Source organism: Poecilia mexicana, unplaced genomic scaffold, assembly GCF_051168715.1.
Source record: "Poecilia mexicana isolate PSO_F unplaced genomic scaffold, ASM5116871v1 scaffold_11, whole genome shotgun sequence".
NCBI classification, from domain to species: domain Eukaryota; kingdom Metazoa; phylum Chordata; class Actinopteri; order Cyprinodontiformes; family Poeciliidae; genus Poecilia; species Poecilia mexicana.
Window position 1 is genome coordinate 6178070 of NW_028263380.1, and position 23248 is coordinate 6201317.

The window sequence follows — 23248 nt, forward strand, 5'->3', positions numbered from 1 at the left end:
AAAACCAAAAATCGAATGAATAACAACCGTTGGTCTCTTCACACCTCACCTTCTCCCCTTCACAATAAAAGCATACATTCTGGTGTGAAATATATACATTGTATCCGGCACAATATATATATTGTATCTGCCACACAGGCCCCCCCTGAACACACAGAATGTCACAAACACAAAAAACCATAACATGCGAAACAACATCACAAATATATAAAGAAAACAGACACACAACGGAAAAACTAAACAGCAGTGACAAACAAAACAATTGAACTACCTAACGGTAACGGTTAGGGAGCTTAATAAGTCAGCCACCATGGCTTCTCTTCACAGGAACAGGGGTTGAAAGTGAAAAAGACTCTCCAGATCGACTGCTACTAAGCTGTCCACCTGAGGGGGACAAACCAGCTGTAAGGGAAGGACCCGGAAGAGTGGGTAAAGAAACTGGGGGACGACCACGGCGAGGTGGCTCAGCCAACTCAACTGGGTCCCCTGGTAACATGTGAGCTGGCTTCAAACGGTTCACAGAAATACTCTCCTGATTACCCCCCAACTCCACCAAAAAATCTTTAGGTCCCCTCTCCAAAACATGGAATGGACCATCGTAAAGAGGCTGAAGTGGTGAGCGGTGTGAGTCATGGCGGATAAATACATACTGAGCAGACATTAGGTCCTTTGACACAAACACCTGTGGAAGGCAGTGATGTGCTGCTAACGGGGCAAAAGATCTAGCTTTCCTATTTAGAACCGTTCTATTCCCCTGGGAATCAATCGAACACGACAGACCCGGAAGAAATTCCCCTGGTAGCCGTAAGGGCTGGCCCAGGACCAACTCAGCTGAAGAAAACCATAGGTCCTCTTTTGGGGCCGAACGCAGGCCCAACAAAACCCAAGGCATGCGATCTATCCAACTATTATCCACCAATGAGGCCCGCAATGCAGCCTTCATTGTGCGGTGGAACCTCTCACAAAGACCATTGGCCTGCGGATGGTAGACAGCAGTACGGTGGAGTTTAACCTCAAGGCTCTCTGCCACTGCGGTCCACAACTCCGAAATGAACTGGGGACCTCTGTCAGGGGTCAAGTCCAATGGCACACCAAACCGGGACACCCAGGAGGAGATAAACGCTCGAGCCAAGTAATGCCAGCATGTTCTCCATCAGCTCGGAGGATTTGCGATCCCCCAAGCCATTCAGAGAGAGCAAGCGATCAGCCCGCTGCAGATTCTCCTTGAGAGCACCGTATTTGTTAGCGGTTGGTGGGTTCTTCAGCAGACCCATCAGAAACGGAATCCAACGCAGCAACTACATGGAAGTACTTGGTCTCATCTGTGGTTATCCCCTGGAGATGGAACTGGGCTTCCACATGCTGGAACCATGGTTCTGGGTCGTGCTGCCAGAACTCTGGAAGCTTGATAACGGCAGCAAAAACAGAAGCGGCGGTTGGAGCAACGGCTGCCTGGCAAGAAACTGGGTTCAAAACCACAGCTGGCGGAGAAGCGGCGGCAGCATCTCGTGAGTTCTCGTTAAAAAACATGTCCAGATGTTTGCAGATGTTCGGGGTCACCAATGTGGAAGTCAGTAGAAAAAGACGAAATAGTGATTTGAGTCTTGTTTAATTCTCAATGTCTTCCAACAAAACCAAAAATCAAATGAATAACAACCGTTGGTCTCTTCACACCTCACCTTCTCCCCTTCACAATAAAAACATACATTCTGGTGTGAAATATATACATTGTATCCGGCACAATATATATATATATATATATATATATATATATATATATATATATATATATATATATATATATATATATATATATATATATATACATATATATATATATACATATATATATATATATATATATATATATTGTATCCGCCACAACGTGTTAAATACTCTGTGTATGTTAACGTAGATCAACAGCAACCCAAACTCAATTTCATGAGCCAGGAAGCTGAGCGTCTTGCTCCTTTATTACATTTTCTTGACACAATTTTGACCAGTGGTGTGGAAAAGCTCAATGAAAGATTGAGTGAAACTATAAGAAACAGAAAAATAAAATATGCATCAGCTCTAAATACATAGAATAAACGTCTAGTGTCAGAATAGAATTAACCTTAGCTGCAGTTAAGAAACAGTCACGTAGCAACCGTTGCTATGTAAATAAATACTATCAGGATATGGCTTTTGTAGAATAAACACATTTGGGAAAACAATCACAAAATAAACTAACAAAATATATAACACCAAACAGAACACAGATTGAACTTACAGCCATTGTTTTCGGAGGTGTAAGAAAAGATTGACAACACAGGAGGTGAAGTTTATACATTAACAGGCAGGCTTTCTATTACCCACAATCCACTGCTATCTCAAAATTCTCCTTCAAAATAAAATACAGAGAAATTAATACTATAGAACTTTTTAAAACTAATTAAGACATTTCCAACTTCCAGCCTGGGGCAGAACACAGTCACTGCTCTTCCCTATGTAATGCTAATGGGAGGTCCCAATAAAACCACTTCTGTTCTGCTTTTTCTCGCTCTGTGTGTGTGTCGACATTACCCTACACGCGGACCCGTTGCCATGGAAACGGTCAGACAACAGCTCAATGAGCAGATAAAGCAGAGATTATCGATCTGGGGAATCAACACCAAAAACAAACATTTCCCACTCACAAAAAAGTAGCAAAAACACGTAGGGCCGCCATCTTGCAGTGGTCGCCAGCTCCACTCAATGTTGTACGTTTGGGGCACAATGAAGTGACAGCGCATTTAATTAATTATAACTCGCTAAAGACTGAACAGATTTTCACGCTTTTTTACTAGAAACCTAATTCAAACAGCTATCATAGCTACATTTACAAGGAAATTTATTTTTTTAAGTATTTTTAAATTGAATTGATCCATGGATCAGCATATTTAAATATTAGTGGGAACTACTGATGTTAGGGCTATCGGTCGGCAGTCATTCAGGCCCATCACTGTGGAGCGCTTGGGGACAGGGACAATAGTGGTGGTCTTTAAGTGGCAGAGGACAGGTGACAGTAACATTGAGGTGTTGAAGATCTCTCAGACAGTTGATGTACACAGTCCCTCAGAACCCTCCCTTGATGGAGCCTGCAGCCTTACAGGGGTTGATTTCCTGGAAGGATTTCCTCACATCTGCTGTGGTCACACAGAGAGGCATGTCACCAGGAGGTGGTATTAGTCTGGTGCTGAGGGGGGTTTTAAGATGCTCAAAGCGGGAGTAGGACTTGTTAAGTGCATCTGGCAGTGAGGGGTTAGGCTTAGGCTAACTCTAACCCTAGGTTGGTATATTCTCTCTTTCAGTATATTCTCTCCAAGGTCGCTTCTCGGAGTGCTGATGCCTCACCTGTCCTGAACCCAGCGTCCCTAGCTTTCAACAGAGCTTTCACTTCAACATTCAGCCAGGTTTCTGGTTCAGGTAACAGTTTACTGTCTTAGTGGTGGTGATATCATCAGCACACTTGGAGATGAAGCCAAGAACAGAGGTCTCTGAAGACCTGCCAATCTGTGGACTGAAAACAGTCCTGGAGCGCACAGGCTGCATCCCTGGGCCACACAGTGACTGTCTTCTTCCTTGGCCTAATCTGTGTCATCAGCGGACGATATGCTGGCACCAGCAAGATGGAGATGTGGTTGGAGAGGCCAAGATGGGGGCGAGGAAAAGCTCCGTACGCACCGTGAATGTTAGTGTACACACAATCCAGAGTGTAATAAGGATGTCATGCTGGTAAAAACTGAGCAGAGTGTCCGTCAGTTTCACATGGTTAAAGTCCCCTGCAACCATGTAAAATGCCTTTGGGTGCTTCATCTGCAGTGAGCTAATGGTGTCATAGAGCTCCTTCGATGCTTCACCCGGCGGAATGTAAACAATGGTGACGAACAAACTCCCGAGGCAGATAGTATGGCTGACAGCTTTTAACCAGGCCACAGGTCGTACACTAACCTTCATTCACTTACATACATTGTCCTCCTCCCCGTGTTTCTCCTGACCGTTAGTCGCAGTCTGCTTGGAATAACTGAAGACCGTTGATCTGGAAGGCTAAAGTCTGGCATGTTGCTGTTAAGCCAGGTGTCCGTTAGGCAAAGAATGGCACAGTTCTTCATCTCTGCAGAAACTCTTAACCTCAGATCTAACAAATCCACTTTCTTACCCAGTGAGCGGACATTGGCCAGAAAGAGAGTCGGAATTGGTGGCTTCCTAGGCATCAGCTGGGTCAACACGCCCACCCGTTTCCCCTTCTTCTGTTTTCGGGAACGTTTCCTTTTGACAGTTGGTCCTCGCACCCAGTGGCGCAAAAAGTGGGTATGCAGCGCATGCAACGCATAGGGGCGCAGCACCGTAGGGGGCGCCAAAACCCCGTCTGGAGGGTGCCGATTATGTTTTCCCATACACTTCAGCGCGCCTTACGCTCCTTCACCTCACGCACATAATGAGGTCAATCTAGCGCCAGTTTCACCCTTAACGTATCCTCGCCTGGGGGGCCGGGGGGAGCGTATGTTTTCTACGCTGACATTCCTTCCTTTTTTTTTTGGGGGGGGGGGGGGTCGCCGATTTATGTTTTCGCATACACCTGAATAATGTGCAGTTGCGCCACTGGGTGTAGCTACGATATTTCAGAAAAAAGAAATGATTTATTACATTACTATAACAAAAGAAAATAAATTCAAGAGGAAAGAGAGTAAAAGAAAGACCGTCTTTATGGTTTTTTTTTGCGCCCCCTTCACTTTCGTCCTAGGTTGCTATGTAAGCGACTTTGGCACCCCCTTGTGGATTAACAGTGACATAAACCATTGTAAAAAAAACTTGTCCCTTACGCATTTCTTCTTTAAGCTTTAAGTATATTAAAGCTGCAACATTTAACTTTTATATAATTTTTTAATATATATATTTGTTGAAACTGTCACTATGTTCTGACAGCATACGAGACAGATAATCTGTGAATAATTGGAGCAACCTTTTCTCAATGCTAACTGGAAACAACCAATCAGCCGGGAGGCGGGTATTAGTGCTGTCAGTCATGCTGGCGCGTCTCTCCCTCCTCGTGAATGAAAAAAAAAAAACTTTAAAAAGTGCTTTATGAAGCCATGAAAATGTTCAGAAGTGAAACACTGAAGTATGGGGGAGAGGGGAACTAAATGGAAGAAATGTCTGAAAGGGCAAATAGTTTCTCAAAGCGAATTTCAAGACTTCCAAGTCTGAAACATAAATTGAAAAATAAGTTCCTTACAGAAAACCTTCCTATTTTCTATTTAATGAGTATTTAGTTTGTTTTCTTCCGCAAGGGTTACTCATGTTTACAAAAAGACGTCACATAAATCCCAATGACAATGTCACGACAATTTATTATGACTGCAGTGATTCGGTAAATTCTTTGTACATTTCCAGGCACTCTCTCAACAGTTCAGCCCTGCCTCTGCTTGTGTCTCGGGTTCGTCTTGCAGAACACAAACAGGTGTCCCCTCCTTCGGACAAAGAAACAGTCTTTGCAGCGTTTTTTCAGGGCCGACTTGGTCTTCATCCCCGCCGAGGGATGGACGCCGGGAAGACGCAGCAGAAACGGCCCGCCCTGGACCTGGAGGACCGACGACGGAAGAGGCGTGACTCTGGCCGCCAGCAGGAGCATCGAGCGCGGGGCGGCCGCGACCGTCCACAGACACCTGTACGCACTCGCCGCTGTCGTGGAAACGGTGGGATTGAAACGGCTCATCTGGAGAACCTGTCGACTCAGCGAGGCAGCCAGGTGCTTCAGCAAGAGGGGACCCATGGTGACAAAGGCTGCAGAGAGATTCATGAGAAATATTAGAGGTTAAATAAGTTACAAGCAGTTTAGGCGAGTACAGTTTATCTGAAAAATACGGACATTTTACACCTTGAATTTTTCAACGTTTTGTCTAATTCAATATAGTTTAAAGGACTTTTGTGCAACAGACCAATACAAAGTGAAATTGTGAAGAGGTAGCATAAAATATACAGTTTAAAAAAAAGAAAAAGAAGACTGTGAAGCATGGCATGCATTCATTGGATTCAACCCAATTTATTCTGACAGCCTTCAGTAACTAATTTCATTTCAGAATAGCATGTATGTTCCGTTAGATAACAAACTGCATTGCAAACAGCAACAATATCGTGTACATGTCAAACTCATGGTAGAACACGGTGAAGGCAGCATTAATCCATGGGATGCTGAGGTTCTTTTCCTTCCACATGATAATTATGCGCTACTTTGTGTTTGTCAATGCCATTAAATTCAATAAACACAGAAACGTTAGTCAGTGTTCCCAATGACAAAACGGGGAAAAACAAGGGGTGGAAGAAACTATTCAACACAGCATTAAAGGGTTAAATATAAAACAGTTTATAAAACACAACCATACATAAATTAATTCCACTTAGTATAACTATATGTTAAGTATTTGTAAAATGTCTATAAACAGCTACACGATATAAACCAGACGGCTCAGAGTTTGACCTGCTAGTGCTAGAGTCTAACATAAAAAGTATTAAACATGAAAATCTCGTACATAACGCTATTCATTTATGAAGTCAAACAGTAAAACACACCACCTGAGAATTCTGAGTAGATTCAAAGCATATGTTATACCACCGATATTTGCCTTCGAAACGTCGAAACAAGACCACAATGCTACTCATGCGTTTGTATATCAATGAAACGCTTCCGGGTTAAGTGTTAGTGACTATTGTTTCCCCCAGTTTGGTCTTTAAGGTTGTTTAACTGCGTGGCTTTAAAAAAAACGGTACGTTTATGATGCTCTAAAATAAGACTTGGTTAGTTTCTATTTCTTGTTTTACCAATGTAGTGTTTTAAATGTACGAATTTAAGTTAAATGTATTTGTAGCCTCCAGCTTGCACTTCTACCTGACAGGCAGTACCCCGGGAAAAATATTTAAAAGTCTCCTTCCCAACCTCAGCAGCTTGACTCTTGTAAACATGGCGGCCGCTGTGTGCAGAGTTCTGTCCTTCACTAGGAACGCTAAGGTGCTCGTTCAACCACTAAGGTTGACTGCTGTACCCGTCCACCGATACAGCGTGGAGGTTTCAAGTACCGGCGAGCCTATCACGCATACCGGCCAGGTAGGTCCAAAATGTCCCCTGCTTTTAGTGCTTAAACGTAGGCCTACTGTTAGCTCGCCTTAGCCAAATGTTGCTATAGCTCCATTATCGGACAGCACCTTTACTACAAGTTATGTGCTTCTTATTTTGCTCAACATTCATTAAACACTAATAGAATTGCATTTTATCTCAATTTACAAGCATGTGATATAGATAACTTCGATGAAATCAATGTAAAAGCTGACTGGATTGTGGTTTCCTTTAGGTGTTTGATGAAAAAGACCCTAGAAGAGCTCGGTTTGTCGGAAAACAGAAAGAGGTAAGAAGTAGTCAATACAACAACCTGCAACAAACTATCAGATGAATTAACCAAATGAGATGCACTATATACGTAGATGGACATGTTGAAATACAGATGATTAGCTCTAAAACAGGGATATGAAACTCAATTACATGGTTGGAAAAGACCTTAAACTTACACGAGCCCAAACAGGATTATTATTATTTTTATTTTTTTCATTAAAATAACTTAGCTGAGCTCCAGTCAGAAAAGTTTGTAGTTTTACAATTGTATTGAATCATATACATACATATAGCTTGTCATAGTTGCTGTGAAGTGTTTTTAATAGATTTTTTTATAGCCAGAAAATCCAAAATAAAGAATACCAGAAATGTGTCATTGACTATTTTTTTTTAAATTAATTTGCTGCCTTTTTTTAAAACTAAGTACTGGTTAAAAGGCAAATCTGTAGTAATTTTTAGTTGCTATGTGCAAGCGTTTACAAAAGAACACAAAAGAAATATCTTTAAATATTTAAAGATTTTTTTATATATCTTCATAGAAAATTTACATAAATATTTGCTCTCAACTACCTTTTATATATAACTTTTCTGCTCTGCTACTAATATCTCATCTCTTCTATGCTTATATTTTGTTTAATGACTTCTCATAATAAAAACTGCATTTTAGAGAAAAACAAACCAATGTCGCTTCTGGGCAGTTAAAACATAGTTGGCGGCTTTATTTGAAGATTTGTAGCGTTTTCTTCTATTTATTTGTGTGCTGTGTTAAGGTGAATAAGAATTTTGCCATCAACCTCGTGGCAGAAGAGCCAGTGACACACTTGGAGGCCAGGGTGGTGTCCTGTGATGGAGGTGGAGGAGCACTTGGACATCCCAAAGTCTACATCAATTTGGTAAGATTCATATATGTAATTGGTAATATAATGAAAATTGTGTGAAATAAGTACAAGGAATGTGTTTTCCACCAAAGAAAAGGTGAATTCTAAGGAACAAACAGCCCAATATTACAGTAGAGTAATGATCCACTTTTTATCTTTGTAACAGCCCTCCATATTGTCACATATTCATTTCCCATATAAAACTAACATCCAAATGTTACAGAAGCATTTTTATACTTTGCACACATTAACTCTGTGAGTGACCGGTGTCCAGACGAGGGTTGGGCGATATGACTTAAATAATGCCTTTTATTTCAGTCGTCCCTTCTGTGAGTTGTGCTACAAGAGTTTTGTTGAATTACGAGAATATAGTCGTGATATCATCAGAATAAAGACATAAATTATCTAGAAGAAAGTCTTAAAATTATTAGAAAAATGTTGTTTTAATTAGAGAAAAGGTTGGTTGATTTAGTGTTTTTTTTTTCTTTGTTGGAGTTCTCATGAAATTCATTCTTCCTAATATTACGACTTTATTCTCATACTATTTTGACTTTATTGTCATATGACTTTATTCTTGTATTACTATGATTGTATTCTTATAATGCTATCACTTTGTTCTTGTAATGAGAAGAGAAACAAATGTTTAGGCTGTTATATTTCATCGTCAAAGTCAAAATAAATAGTTATAAGTTATGAAACCTGCTTGTCAATCAAAATGGTGGACACTGAGCGTGCTGACGTCACTCTGAACTATGGGAACCCAAGGAGTGCATTGGTTAAAAACAAAATCCTGATTTTTCTAAAAATTAAATGTTCAAAAACAAAAATTTCAGCTACTGATAAAATCGGTTTATTGCCCAGCTCTAGTCCAGACGTTAATGGATGGAGCTACCTGTGTAATGCCCACCACTGATGCTTATTTTTAATGCCCGAAATGGCGACGTTGTGTAATTGTGAAGAAAGAAAAATGTAATTAATGTTGATTAATTATCACAATCAGTACAGCTATTGTAATTTTCAGAATGCCGTGTTGCAACGAAGTGTTTTCCCAGTATCAACGTGTCCTAGTTTCTCGTACTGGATACTCTCGTAAAATCCGTTGAAGTTTTGTAACGTGTTCGAGTCTGGGGAAAAATCTGCAATGATTGTTGTGTATGGCGCTGTAAATGTATATGGACTAAAAGTGTTTCCACTAATGCAGACGTCTTGTTGATTCCACTCAGGATAAGGACACAAAGGTGGGGACGTGTGGCTATTGTGGACTGCAGTTCAAGCAGAAGCATCATCACTGAAGCATCAGCCCTGTATTTGCTTCTCTGTATAAAATAAATTATGTTGTCTAACTGGGAGAGCTTTTTTTCTGTTTGTTTTAAACAAAGCTTTTCTTTAACGAGGGAAAAAAATGAATGTGATACTTATAAATGTTTAAAAAGAGATGTTGAATTTTCCTCGATTCTGTTTAATGCAGTTCTAGCATTTGACCAACAGAGGTCAGTGCTGTGCTGCATATGTACTTCAGCCAAACAGTGAACTGCTTTTTAGCGTCTAACTCTAGCTTTTTCTGTTGTTGTTGTTGTTGCTTTTTTTAAGAATGGGTATGGAATAAAAGAACAACATATATTAATCTATGTTGCTTTCACAACATTTGCAGGACTTTCATAATCTTGAATTAGTCTCGTCTATAAAAGATTAGGCTCGTGCCTGCAGAGAGGACCTTAGCTTCATAATGCATCTCCTCTCTACGATCTGCCTGGAAAACTCTGGGCCCTTCCTGCTGAGACACAGCAGAGCGGAACAATACATGTTTGAAGAAGATCATATATATATTTCATCAGCTCTTATTCTCCATAGACCTCTGCATGCCAAATTGGCCCGTGCTCGGCTCAGGCTCCAGACACCGTTGGCGTGTTCGGTCCCTGGTGATGCAGCCAGTGGAACTGCATTTTTCCACTCCACGGGGCTCAGGTTGGGTGGGACGTGAGTTGTCAGGCTGATATAATTGGCCCTTGTGGCTCCTGGAAGTACGCCTGATGCTGTAGTTAACCTCATCTCCAGTCAGACCACAGTGGATGATTGAAGGGGCAGGGAGTGGGGTGCATTGTTAAATCGAGACATGTGAGCCGGGTCGGTGTCAGGGAGACGACTGCTTGGTCTGGCGGTCAGTGCGTCTGGTTGGTTCGGAGGTGACGGGTGGCTGAGTTGGAGGCATCGCCGGCAGCAAAATTTTACAGATGAAACTGAGCATATGAAATGAGCTGAATGACAGAGTAGTGTTTTTTATACTACGTTTTGCTGCACCTTTAAATTATTCACTGGTATTAAACATGCTTTCTGTTCACCCTGGAAAAGTCTGGATTCATTGAAGTATTTTCAGACGTTTAAGGAGTATTTGTATCTGTGGACTTGGTCCATCTATTCGTCCGTCCCATTTCTGTCCACTCATCTGTTTGTCATCCTTAGTTCTGTCTGTACATTTATCTGTCTATCCATGTCTCCCCATTTATAGATTTTTCCAATATTCATCCATTCATCGGCTTATTTCATCCTCTCTATTTTTTGCCAATGTATTTGGTCATCATTCATCCACCCATTTTTCTGTTTGTCATTTGGTCTATTATTCATCAGTGTGTCCATCATCCACCTATATGTTTGTCCACCAGCCCATTTGTCTATCCATTCATCTGTTTTTCATCCATCAATTATCACTTTCTTTTCCCATCAACTGTCCAAGCTTTAGTCTTTCCATCCTTCCATCTGTTTTCCATTCATTATTGATATCTATTCCTCATCCACCCATTTGTCCTTCAGTCCACTATGTCCATTCATCCATCCATCGGTTTTTCTACTGTCCCTCTTTCAGTTTCTTTGTCCATATGTCCGTTCATTTGTCCATTAGTCAGTCATTCATCAGTGTGTCCATCGTCCATCCACTCATTTGATTAATTTGTCTATGTTCCACCTTTCCATTCCACCATCATGGGCGTTAATTTTCTCTCTACTTTTTGTAGTTATATTTGGTCAAAGCGGATTTAAAATGGGCTGGGAATTTGGCTAATTCAATGCTGGAAAAGTTTGGATTTTGGGCATTAGGAATGTGTAGGAACGCTGTAAACTCATCACCCAGTATATTATCGTATTCTCCAACAGCGTATGTGTCAAGTAAGTCCAGGTTATAATTGTACATTCAACCAATTTGCGGCTGGATTCATTGAAGGGTTCCGTTTCAGAGTGGTTTAATCAGCGCAGGGTCGACCACTACATCCAGCCATCCTCTGTCCCTCTGCATAATATCAGAGGGTAATTGCAAATACAGCTCTGCCTGTTGTTTGACCCGCACTGCCGGGTCAGAAGCATCAGAAAAAGATACGCTCAAATGAGACTAATCACATTAGAAATGTCCCCAACGCAGAGCAATAGATAATGGAGTTAAATGCCAGGGAGTTCCTTAATACAAAGTCCCGCGCACAACAATCACTCACTCCACACAAAACATCCTCCTCTCCTCTGTAATTGCCCTATTAAAATATTTCTACTTTAAGATGTGTCACATTACAGAGCCCCAGGCTCATTATGGAGCTCCATAACTCCAATTATCTGAGGCTCCACGTCCGGAAGCCAACCTGACCCGAAAGGGGGCTCACGGGCAGATCTGGGAGCAGCCCCATCCTCCTCAAGTCCACGCTCGCTGCGTGAGAGGCAAATCAGAAAGCTGACCTTTGGTCATTGTCTCGAGGCGACTCCACTCGGCTCGGCTTTTGGTCAGGTGACAGAGCCTCTGACCTTTACCATGAAAATAATGACTTGTTCTTGTGCCAAGAGCTCAGGGGGTTACCGTGGGGAGCGAGACACCTCTGGCGACACGTGACGGTATTTGGAGGACAGAGTTTGCACTCAGCGCTTTGATAGCCCCGGAAAAAAAAAAACAAAGTGTGTGTGACACGACACAAGAGACTTGGAACTGTGAGTGTATATATGCCAGTGGGTGTGTTTGCGTGTTTGGATTTGCAACAGAGGCTCAGACGGTGTTGAAAGGAAATAGGTGTCAGACTGAAGGTGCAGAGGGGAGTAATTTGAAGTTGTCAGAATTTTGTTTCAAGACATTCCATCAGAATTTTTTCAAAGCATAGAAAAAAATACACAGCTAACAGACACCAGTCTGAGTTACGTAGATACAAACCTCTTTCCACTGATCTTTTGGGTCTAACATGGAACGCCATCAGTTTATCCATCCTGTTTCACTTGAAAGTTGAGTCAGGTTTGTTTGTATAGCACATTTCAGCAACAAGGACGTTCGAAGTGCTTTGCATCGTAAAAACTATCAATTATGAATCAAGCAACAAACATTACATTTTGTCAAATGCCATCCTTAAAATCATCAAGAAAATACTCATCAAATATGCTGATCAATGTTCTGGTTACTACTAATCCAAGGCAACTCTTAAAAGGTGGGTTTGCAGCTTTGATTTAATGGAACTCAGCTGTTTTGCAGTTTTCTGGAAGTTTGTTTCAGATTTGTGTTGCACAGAAGCTGAATGCTGCTTTTGCATGTTTGGTTCTGGTTCTGGGGATGCAAAGCAGAGCAGAACCAGAAGACCCGAGGGGTCTGGAAAGTTGATACAATTACAAAAGATCTTTTATGTAGTTTGGTGCTCAGTGATTTATAAACTATCTGATCTACAGGGAGCCAGTAGAACTGGGGTTTTACTGGTTTTAGTGAGAACGTGAGCAGCAGCGTTCTGGATCAGCTACAGCTGTCTGAATTTTCTTTAGGCAGATCTGTGAAGAAACTATTGAGATAATCAATACAACTAAAGACAAATGCATGAGGGAGTTTCTCTAGATTTTGCTGAGATATTAGTCGTCTAATCCTGAAAGTGTTCTTCAGGTGATAGAAGGCCGACTTTATAACTGTCTTTATGTGACTCTGAATATCTTAATCCATCTGGATTCAGGGCCTAATCAAATAGTTTCTGCTGAAACTACTTGCTTGACTCTAGGTCATTACTCTTTGGGTCCAAAGATAACTTCAGTTTTGTTTCTGTTCAGCTGTCTTGATCAACAGTGTCAAAAAAATATTTTGGGGGGGCAAAAACGGCAAGAAATTTGTTGTTGACTATTTCTTTACTGCAGCTATGTGTCTTGGTAACTCATCTCATGGTGCTGGAAAGTCCGATGCGTGTGTGTGGCCCCCATGGAAACTTTCCAAATCCACTCTGCAGTAAATCGACCATTACCAATTCTTTGAAGTAGGTGAAGACTGTTTACTCAGCAGTTCTGGTTTGTAAATCCCCTAAAATCTATTGATGTCCAGCGTGATCGGTTAGGCAAAATCAGAAAAAGAGAGTTGTTTTTTTTTTTATCAAGATTTATTTCATTCTCTACCGTTTAAAAATCTAAAACTGGTGGTTTATTCCCTCTTTTCTGGACAAGTTAAAAAAAAATGCATCACCCAAACAGCAAAAGGTGAGAACAGGTTTACATCTCCTAACTGCTATACTGTTGCTGGGCCAGTTTCTTCACGACACCGCCACTTCGATTCTGCCTCTATTTCAAGACGGGAACAAAACTGTGTTGTTCCTGGCCTGTTAAATTTAGACAAAGTGAAAAAAGAAATTCGGCGTAACTATAAAAGATAAATTAGCAGCCAGCCACAGCGAAGGTCCTGTCAGGATGATCGCAGGAGAAAGAAAAGTTTTATCGAAATAAGAAGACAGATGCCATTATTTATCATCTCAAGTCTGACTTATTTATGAAGCAGAAACAGAATGAAATTCTCGGTTGAATTCATCCTGAATTATTTAATCTGAAATGGTTAATTCCATACAAAGCCCAGGCAGATCCCTCCTCTGTTCTGATAAATACTTTATTACCACTTCTAAATAAGAAAAAAAACAGGAGCAGGAAAAGGATAAAGATGGGAAAACAAGTTCTTTGCATTTCTTTATGCGGTGGTTGAGAATTTTTTTTATTGATTTTTAGAAAAACGCTAGGACTTAATGGCCTTTAAACATAAATTTTAACAATTTCTGTTGCGTGCAAAGGGGGAAAAATATTTTGTTTCAGATAAAGGTGTGACACTTGGTATTATCCAGATGCTTTCATGATTTTTTATTTTTTATTTTTCTATTTGTGGGAGGGATCTTCCTGCTGTCCAAGGTTGACAAAGTCAAAAAGCGCCTAATGAAAAGAGACGCATCGCTGATTGCAGCTATATCTGGAGCCGAGGTGGAAGTGGCATCGATTTAACAATTTAGCAGCACCCTCCTCTGTGTGTTTCCATTAGTCACGGCTGAATACCACCCACTCCCCCCCGTGCACCCACTCTCACACCGCCCCATTCCACGCCATCCAAACACACACAAACAAACTCTGTGGCGCACATACACACTCAGCCAAGGCTTCAGAGGTGTATCCCTCAGCTCCAGAAAAGGCTTTATATCATCTAAAGGGATTCCATTACAACGCCAGGACACACCAAAAACACTGCCATGCTACAGGATACACTTTTTATTTTTGTGACTTAGTGCATGTGCAGGCCATGGTGCAAGTGTACAGTCGTGTGTTTTTCATTTCATGAGTGGAAACTGTACAGGATTTGACTCTGATCACTGAAGTACATTAGAGCCTACGAGTTATAAAAGAGTCGAGGATTATTATGTTTTCAAAATAGGATTATGTGCTACTCACTGACTGTTTCCTATAAAGGAGCTTTTCTCAAAAAAAGGAAAATGTTCTGTGAAGTTAAAATAGCAGTAATATTTCCCTTAGCTTTAGGTCATAGATGTCGCATGTAAGTTTGGAGATAAGTGAAAGAAATCTCAGAGAAATTAAGACCTAACTGCTAGCCATTTTAGATTAGGCTATCAATTTGAAATCACTGAATATTAAAATGTTACCCTAAATGGGGATATATTGCGTGTCTAGGCTTTAACTATTACCAACTTTTCCAAACTGAACAGCGCTCATGGTACTGTGCGCCGCTAGTGTAACTAGCAGACGCCATCAGCCTTATCGATGTGACTCGCCACCTTAGACTCAATCCACTCTAACCCCGCAAATTTAGCATTTGCGAGGTCATCTCTTCATTTATGCAGTAACATTGCAGATAGTATTCTCCTTTGCTTTTAATAGTTTGGAAATTATGTGCCCAGAGTCACGATAAGCCAGTCAGGCAGATTGATACATCGAGCAGCTTCTGGAAACATATTTATGGATAGTAACACAGGCAATGTTTGTTAAAAATGTTCTATTCTTAAAATAATCAATGGTAACTAAGATGGCTTAGCTAGCATTGATGTTAGCTAAGCTGGTTTGGTTTAAATTTCTAAAATCACTAAAGACTGGGTCTGTGTAAATAGCTTGCTAGCCTTCCCTTAGCTGTGAGTCGCTTGGACAATTTTTGGTATGTACCATCTTTGATGCTGCTGACCAACCCGACGACCATTTATAAATTATAAAAATTTCTGCCACTCCAGGTGGATTTAGAGCAAACTGATGAATCGCAGCTGATGTATCGATACAACTAGCAGGGCTAATCAATGTAACTTTAGCTTTGTTACAGTTGCATATCGTACACACCTCGCACAAATGATGGTCGGAAATCCAAAATTTGCTCCGTTCTTGGAGAACATAGAGCGAACTGATCAAGCTGGCTAACACAGCTAGCAGCCCTAACCACCATTCTTTTAGCTTAATAACAGTGATGTTATTCGGCTAAATACAAACAAGCTGAGTAAGCGAAAATGTGTAGATTCCTAACATATGCTAGTATAACTTTTTATAAATTTGAGTCGTTTTAAGTGGACAAGATCAGCTTGAGCTGAGACCCCTGTCTGATCTTTGACCGGTCTGAGGATTTCTTCACTTTTTCTCAGATTTGCAGTAAAAAGGCATCCATTGAATACACATACACATAGGGGAACTTTACTGATGATACCTTCACAGAATCTCATTTTAATATCTAAACTACAAAATGTAATTCATACTTTATCATCAGTTTTCATCAAGCAAAATTTTGAATTTCTTTCTGGGTGGTAAGTGTAGGAGTGTTTTAGGACCAGACCAGCCTTACAGTATAAAACAGACACAAGGATGGCTGCAGGTTGCATCACTGCTACATGGAAAATTCTACTGACTTTTTTTTTTTAGAGCTAAAATAATTTCTTTACCATTAAGCTCTTTATGACTTACAGTATGGTGGCAAATCCCATTTAAGACTCTAAAGTTTTTTTGTTTTTTTTTTGCAAGGAAGCAAGTCCTGCATTGGAGAACTTGATGTTTGAGGTGCAGTCCCTCCGTTCCATCATGAAAAGCAAAATGTAGACTTTTGTTTTCAGTCCATACGTCCCTGTGCTACAATGTTCATAGACTACAAACACGGTGTAGACTGCAAGAGTTCAAAGGACTGAACAGACGTCCCGCTGTTGTTGAGGCCTTTCCACGCCTCCGCTGGTTTGGGCTGCTGGAACGGAGGACCGTGGAACACCCCGTCCACCCACTCTCTCAGTGTGGCCACTGGAGACTCTTGTTGCCTGTCCACACTGGTGAGCGCCATGTTTGTTGAGTACACAGGAGAGGAGGACCGGGTCGACGACAGCATGCATGGGGGGTATTCTGGTGGGGAGCCAGCTTCTGGGGGAACAGCAGTGTGGGCGATAGACCAGATTTTGGGCTTTGTGTCGGGACTTCGAAGGTTTGGATTCATGTAGAAGGAACTGCTTTGATGATTGACTGGTGTTAGTTTGGGGCAATCCGCAGACAGTCTTTGCCCATGTGGGTGTTCTGCGCTTGAGTTTGCTTCTTCGCCCTCTGGTAGAACATGCGACTTCGGGTCACTTTCAGAAGCATCTGACTCCACCATGTCGAAGTCTTCAAGGTCACTCTGCAGTTCTCCACATTGTTGATCTGCAAAAGACAATCGGTTCAGGAAACAGTGAAATTGTAATTGCCAATTGCATTGAAAAAATGAGCAACTTGCTCTGGACTTTCTTACCGTGAAGGTGTGTGCTACTTCCAAGCGGCTTCTCGGCTTCGCTGCTGTCCTCATCACAGCCTCTCTCATCAGACGTTTTACAAGCTCTTGGTGACCATGTCACCTTATTCTCTTTTTTTAGTCTCCTGCGTGCGTTGGCAAACCACGTAGACACCTGAAGGACACAGAGAGGCACTTAAAATGAGTTCCAGATGAAGGGAATAATAAAAGACCACCAAAAGTAGAAAATGTCTGCAAGATATTCGGAAAACATAGCACAGCAATGACTATTGAGTTGAAGACATTCATTGCCAAATTTTCTGTATTATCCCAGCATTTTTATGTGTACACCATTTTTCCTTAAGCTTTAACGTCTTGGCCCAATCCTGTGTAAGTACACAGGATTAGGAACGTCCATCCAATTGGCAGGGTTTGAATCAATGGTACATGCAGGATGTAGCCACCAAACATTGCTTCCAAGTTGTCCATGGAATCATAGTACTCCACAAACTTCCATTCAATTTATTGTGGAGCGCTAAGAAAAAAATGAATGAAGTGTTACCATTATAGGTGTCAAGAGATGTGATATACTGCAGTATTTCTCTGCCCAAGTCCTGATTGTGCCAGCATGACACTTTGCCTGGTTAAGTAATTGTAAGTTGTTAAACTGAGTCTTTCCTTTCCAAGTTAGTTTTCCAAGTAGTTTAGACGTCTGCTTCCTTTCCAAATAGCTGTCTGATTATGTTGATTGTCAACATATCAAGATTTCTTGCTGAAGTGGCCTCCACCTTTTAAATTGTTTAGAGGGCAGGATTTTGGATCATGGAGAACAGAAAGTCATCAGTGACGAGAGAAAACGAGCTGAGAATGATTTTATAAGCACTGTGAGGATATCCATTAGCCGCTAAAGACGCTAAAAGTTGGCATCACTTTGAAGCTAACCATTAGCGCTAAACCTAATTCTGTTTTTAGTGAATCTGGACTGCGTTTTAGGATTTTTACAGCTTAAATCAAAACTACACAGACTAATTGATTCTACACAGAACAGAAACTCTTTGTGTAAACATGAAAAAGGAGAATTTTCTTATTCTTTTTTAGCATTAGATTTGGACAAACGTGACAAATGCTATACGTGGGGCAGCCAAACCTGGACTGGAATGGCTGATGATGACTTCAGATTATTTGTAAAACAAAAATAGATAACTGATTCATTGTTTAATGTTTAAGTATTCATGTAATAGCCATTAAATGTTGAGCATCACCTGTGTGAGGGTCATCCTGGTGATGATGGCCAGCATGATCTTCTCCCCCTTGGTGGGGTACGGGTTCTTCTGGTGCTCCTGCAGCCAGGCCTTCAGGGTGCTCGTGGTCTCCCTGGTGGCGTTCTTACGGCGGGAGGAGCTGTCCGAGCAGGAATACCTGAACCATCGACAACAGACATGAGCAACAGAGAGAACGTTGTTGTAAAAAATGTTCCTTTTATTTTCTTTCTGCTTAGCACAAAAAAATGTCTTGAAATTTACCGCAATCAAATGTTTTCATGTCCATGACCACATTCAGACAGTTTTGCAATGTTTATATATGATAATAATATAGTGTATTATAATTAAACAGTAGACGTTTTACCAAGTAAATGGTTAAAATCTCAATGTCAGCTGAGAGAACGAGTTAACTTACCCATATCTGTCATAAGGATATTGACCAAATGTGTATTCATAAGGATAATAGGCGGCGCTCTGAGACGTCCCCAAATGCATGGGTGCAGTTTCTTTGGGATCTAGCGGCCCCTAAAAGTGTTAAAGTTTAAATATCAGACATACAATTTCCCTACATTCTTTTCTGACCTGTGCAAAGTGGTTTCCATTTGTATCAGTGCTAAAAGCATCAAAGTGAGGCCTGGCACTCACCCTGGAATAGAGAGAGGAGGCGTCGCTGGCGCATGTGTTGTAGTAGCTGTGGCTCTTCGTATAAGCGCCGCCGTAGACCCCGATGCCGCTTCCAGGAGGAAGCTGGTGGCCCGGGGAGCGCAGCACCGGGTGGGATGCAGGAGAACCAGAGGTCATCAAAAACTGTGGACAAACCGGCATCAGTAATTTTATTCAAATGTTTCAATATAATGGCATAAACCTGTAATAACCAATCAATTTGTTTTCAGTTATGTCAACAGTTTTCACATGCAAACAGCAGCAAGCGGCAAAATGAACAAACTGATGCTAAACATAAAACTTCTAAGGAGAGCTTCCAGGTAAGAACGTTCAAACTAAGAATATAAGTAACAAAAAAATTAAAACAAATACACCAACAAATACATAAATCAAAAATCTACATTTCATTTAAACAGCTATATATTTTTACGACAGTAAAAAAAGATAAAATATGACCAACATCATGTCAAGCTAAAATTGCCTGGTAAAAAGTAAAGCACTAAATCCTTTGAATATTTATATACTGTTGATTTATCACAAAAACAGACCAATAAGTGATTTAAAGGAACAAATTTCAAATCAATATATGAAGTCAAAACTACAAGAGCCTAGTAAAAACTAAATTAAATTAAGATAAAATTTACATTAATCACAACAATAAAACAAATACATACAATTATTAAACATCTATATAAACTCAAACAAAATGCCTGAATAAATAAATAAACTAAAGCCTTCAGAAGCTATCTAACAGTTTATTCAAAAATAATAATCTTGCAATTTTATCATTTTGATTATTCAAGAAATTAAACTCAAAGTGCCTCGTGGAAACTAGTAAATCCAACAAATAACTGAAAATTCATGACAATGAAGGTTAAGATGTAAACACAAAACAGTTACTTTAAACTAATATAAAGTCAAACCAAAGGCCAGTAAAATAAACAAATAAATGTGTAAAACATGAGAAAAAACTGAAAAGGTAACAATGAGAGAATGAAATAAAAAAATGAATACAGATGTAAAAACAAAACAACAAAAATAGTTCCGGTGAACTGAGAATAGAGGGATTTACTGCACAACTCAGTTTTATCTTTAAAATATAAACCAAGCATTATTTACTTAAATGAACGAACAAAAAGAGCTTTTCGCATTTTTCTCCATCAACATAGTAATAAAGTTAAATCAAAATAACTTTTTGCCGAGCAGTCTTCACCTGTGGTGTGGTGGAGTAGGAATATCCCAGCTGAGAATACGCCATGGTTCAAAGTAGGAAAAAAACGCAAAAGCTGGAAGAAAACCGCGTGGCCACGTCCAACAGCATCCGTACCACCCGCAGCTTGTTTTTCCACGGACACTAATTCAGAGACACTCTTATGTTCCGTTTTGTTTTTATTGTTTTTTTTTTTTGTTGTTTTTGTTTGTTTGTTTTTTTAGATCACAAAATCATCAACGCTCTGATCCAAGTCGTGGCGCGCAGACGTTTACGCGCAGCTGTCATCCCTGCGCGCCTCAGGAAGCAACTTCTCCGCTTCACTCTCTCCGCTGCCGCAGCTTTCTACAGCCTCCCTGCTCTCCTACCACCATCAAGGCTTTGGTTTGCGCGCGCGCGTGTGTGTATGTGTGTGATCTAAGCACGCGTCTCCCTGTGATGCGCTCTTTGGATTTTAAGGCGCGTCTCCCTCTGACGTCAGCCCGGTGTTCCCATCAGGACGAAGAAACTCGCCCAATTAATTCCCTCCCAGCTTCCTTTCAGCCCCTCCATCCAAGAGGACAGCGCAGATCCACTCAGATCCAGTCCCCCCAGGGCGCGAAGAGCGCGTGATCAATTCTCCAAACAAACACCCACAGCTGCGATGCTTGCACGCGCTACAAACATTTTACAACCTCGCGTGGCCAGAGGAGCGTTCCGGAGGAGAGGGACGATGATGCGTTGACACCACATTGACACGGGATGATTGATGACTACAACCTGATATTAGCATAATCGTTTTTGCCTCTGTAGTTTAGATAACTTGTCACCGCGGAGAAATCTCGCTGTCACCCACATATTCATGAGTGGGGCGGTGGAATGGCGGGGGGGGGGGGGGTGGAATTTCAGGTCTCCCCCGAGCAAATTAATCAAACAATAAACAGTCCACGCATTCCCTTGAGTAAGCACCTTTAGCTTGTCATGTTTTTAATAACCAAGTCTTAAGATGCGCGGAGGAAGTGGGAACGTTGTTTCTTCAGCCTTTTTGGTCTTAGAGAATTGAGGAGATAAATGGGCAGAGTGGTAGATTTAAAATGCAACAATGTTTATATTCTGTAAAAAAAAAAGTATATATGTAATTGAGCCATCATGTGGATAAAATAAGAGGGGAAAAGGCAAGTTGTGAGAAACTAAATCAAAGCAGCAGTAATTAAGGTTCCTTTTTTTTTTTTTTTTTGCTAGACAAAATGTAATTTTGGGGAGTTGTAAAGTTATTTAAATAGTGGAGATGTAGCAGCCAACTGTTATTCCAAGTGTCTAGTCTGTTTATATGGGTTGTACTATGTAGAAATATTCTAAATGGGCAGTATTATGTATTTTCTAGGCATATAGTGCCATTTTATAGAACAATCAAGCAGCTGTTACCTTCAACTGTTGTATAAATGCTGTAAGTATGACACATATCTTAACCCTCCCCCAGTTTTAGTACAACGTTTAGGCAAATGATGATCAGACAGCCAGGAAGCAATGGGGGAGGCGGGTTGTCCTGTCACACCGTCAGTACCCAAAACCACTCGCCAAGAGAAGAAAAAAACTGCACACACAGGGTCAGTCCAGCTCCTTTCATGCACAGAATAAAAAGCTTGTAGGTTTCAAATAACCCCGTCTCTTAAGACCATTAGAGGGTCAAAAGAAATTTGATTTTGCAATCCGACGCCTTGAAATTTGTGTCTCTTTAAGAAGCTTCTGCTCTAACACTTTGCGTTTAGAATGTCATCACAATGTTTGTCCGTGATGCCGTTTATAGCCTTTCTTAGGAGCGTTGCACTGAGAAGAAGTTCATATGAGCTCAACAGACATGGAGTTCCATCAGGTGTTTGCTAATTGCTGCTAGCTAGTCTGAAGGAGCTGAGTGGGAGAGGGGCGCTCTGTGATGAGGGAATAACATTATACTATCCCACTTTAACTCGGTAAAAGTTCAGAACAATCAACCCATTCCACTTATGAGATCGGTTGCTGTGAAAACCTAAATATTTTGCAGAAACACTTTACCTCATTCTGGAGAGTCCGTAGGCAATCGCAGGCTAAAAGGGAACTTTAGGTCTTTGATGGAACACATCTCAGCCTATTTCAGTACTTGAGCCCATCCTCCCAATTGATGGGCTCAAGGAGGAAATTAGAATCTAGATAGATTTGTAAATCAAGAGTATTTTGCCCCAGGTCTTTCTTCGCCAGGTCAGATCTGAACATGAGCCACATGACTGCAGACATGAACCACATCTACCCGTCTCCTACTTCATCCTGCCATAATTTTGGTTATAAGGCACCAACATTCTTGAATTCCTTCACAGAGGAAGAGACTGACCGCTGACCTGGAGGCAGCAATCATCACTTTCTTGTTGTGAAGAGAAGCCTCAGAAGAAGTTACCAGTTATGGAGAGTCATAACTGGTGACATTTCAATGAAACATTAAAATATGTTGATTCTGTTTTTATAAAAGGAACCTTTTTACCAGTTGGAGATGGAGTAACTTCCTGAAGATCTGTAATATTTTATGGTGGGAATTTTTTTTTATCTCTTTACTTCCAATGCAAGACTCAGGCAATCCAAACTCCTGTGGCTTCCTACTACTACAGGAGGTGGTAGGATTATTTCTGTAGTGTGGTTATAATGGGCTCAAAGGTGACTCTCCAAAGCAACCCTGAGTAAAAACTGTTGTTCAGAGTTCTGAGAATCATAAGCCAAGGCAAATGTCTGTGCACCAATGATATAAAAACCCCCATCTGGAGCGTTCTTCTTAGAAAATGTTAGAGATTTCAAGGAAACACAGTTAAGCTGACTGTCTCTAGAGAGAACTAGATGGAGCCCTGAAGACTCTTC

At 40.9% G+C, this 23248-nt stretch overlaps 3 protein-coding genes across 4 annotated transcripts; 1 reads left to right on the plus strand and 2 right to left on the minus strand.

The window, feature by feature from the left end:
- Positions 1-5352: 5352 nt before the first annotated feature.
- On the minus strand, positions 5353-6749 carry mrpl36 (mitochondrial ribosomal protein L36). Of its 2 annotated transcripts, none has more exons than XM_014998286.2 (2): positions 6595-6749; positions 5353-5805 (listed from the first exon to the last, which is right to left on the minus strand). In XM_014998286.2, exon 2 carries the CDS (start codon positions 5792-5794, stop codon positions 5432-5434), a length of 363 nt encoding a protein of 120 aa, XP_014853772.1. In that variant the 5' UTR covers positions 5795-5805; positions 6595-6749; the 3' UTR covers positions 5353-5431. The 2 variants fall into 2 exon arrangements, with proteins under 2 accessions (XP_014853772.1, XP_087866228.1); XM_088010102.1 differs by having other exon boundaries at positions 6592-6712.
- A 195-nt stretch (positions 6750-6944) lies between these two features.
- On the plus strand, positions 6945-9632 carry ndufs6 (NADH:ubiquinone oxidoreductase subunit S6). Its single transcript, XM_014998273.2, has 4 exons — positions 6945-7123; positions 7368-7421; positions 8176-8298; positions 9507-9632. Exons 1-4 carry the CDS (start codon positions 6980-6982, stop codon positions 9573-9575), a joined length of 390 nt encoding a protein of 129 aa, XP_014853759.2. The 5' UTR covers positions 6945-6979; the 3' UTR covers positions 9576-9632.
- Positions 9633-14777: 5145 nt separating this feature from the next.
- Positions 14778-21259, minus strand: irx4b (iroquois homeobox 4b). The gene is made up of 5 exons (XM_088010103.1): positions 19162-21259; positions 18932-19041; positions 18517-18673; positions 17276-17429; positions 14778-17187 (listed from the first exon to the last, which is right to left on the minus strand). Exons 1-5 carry the CDS (start codon positions 19339-19341, stop codon positions 16652-16654), a joined length of 1137 nt encoding a protein of 378 aa, XP_087866229.1. The 5' UTR covers positions 19342-21259; the 3' UTR covers positions 14778-16651.
- Positions 21260-23248: the final 1989 nt, after the last annotated feature.

What these genes read in the sequence shown, in the direction of transcription:
- mrpl36 (XM_014998286.2), bottom strand. Translation starts at nt 5,794, where the DNA reads ATGGGTCCCCTCTTGCTGAAGCACCTGGCTGCCTCGCTGAGTCGACAG.
- ndufs6 (XM_014998273.2), top strand. Translation starts at nt 6,980, where the DNA reads ATGGCGGCCGCTGTGTGCAGAGTTCTGTCCTTCACTAGGAACGCTAAG. An exon ending in CTATCACGCATACCGGCCAG is followed by an intron (nt 7,124 to 7,367) that starts GTAGGTCCAAAA and finishes GGTTTCCTTTAG; the next exon opens with GTGTTTGATGAAAAAGACCC. An exon ending in CCAAAGTCTACATCAATTTG is followed by an intron (nt 8,299 to 9,506) that starts GTAAGATTCATA and finishes GATTCCACTCAG; the next exon opens with GATAAGGACACAAAGGTGGG.
- irx4b (XM_088010103.1), bottom strand. Translation starts at nt 19,341, where the DNA reads ATGCCGGTTTGTCCACAGTTTTTGATGACCTCTGGTTCTCCTGCATCC. An exon ending in CCTCCTCTCTCTATTCCAGG is followed by an intron (nt 19,042 to 19,161) that starts GTGAGTGCCAGG and finishes TAACACTTTTAG; the next exon opens with GGGCCGCTAGATCCCAAAGA. An exon ending in CCAGGATGACCCTCACACAG is followed by an intron (nt 17,430 to 18,516) that starts GTGATGCTCAAC and finishes TGTGTCCTTCAG; the next exon opens with GTGTCTACGTGGTTTGCCAA.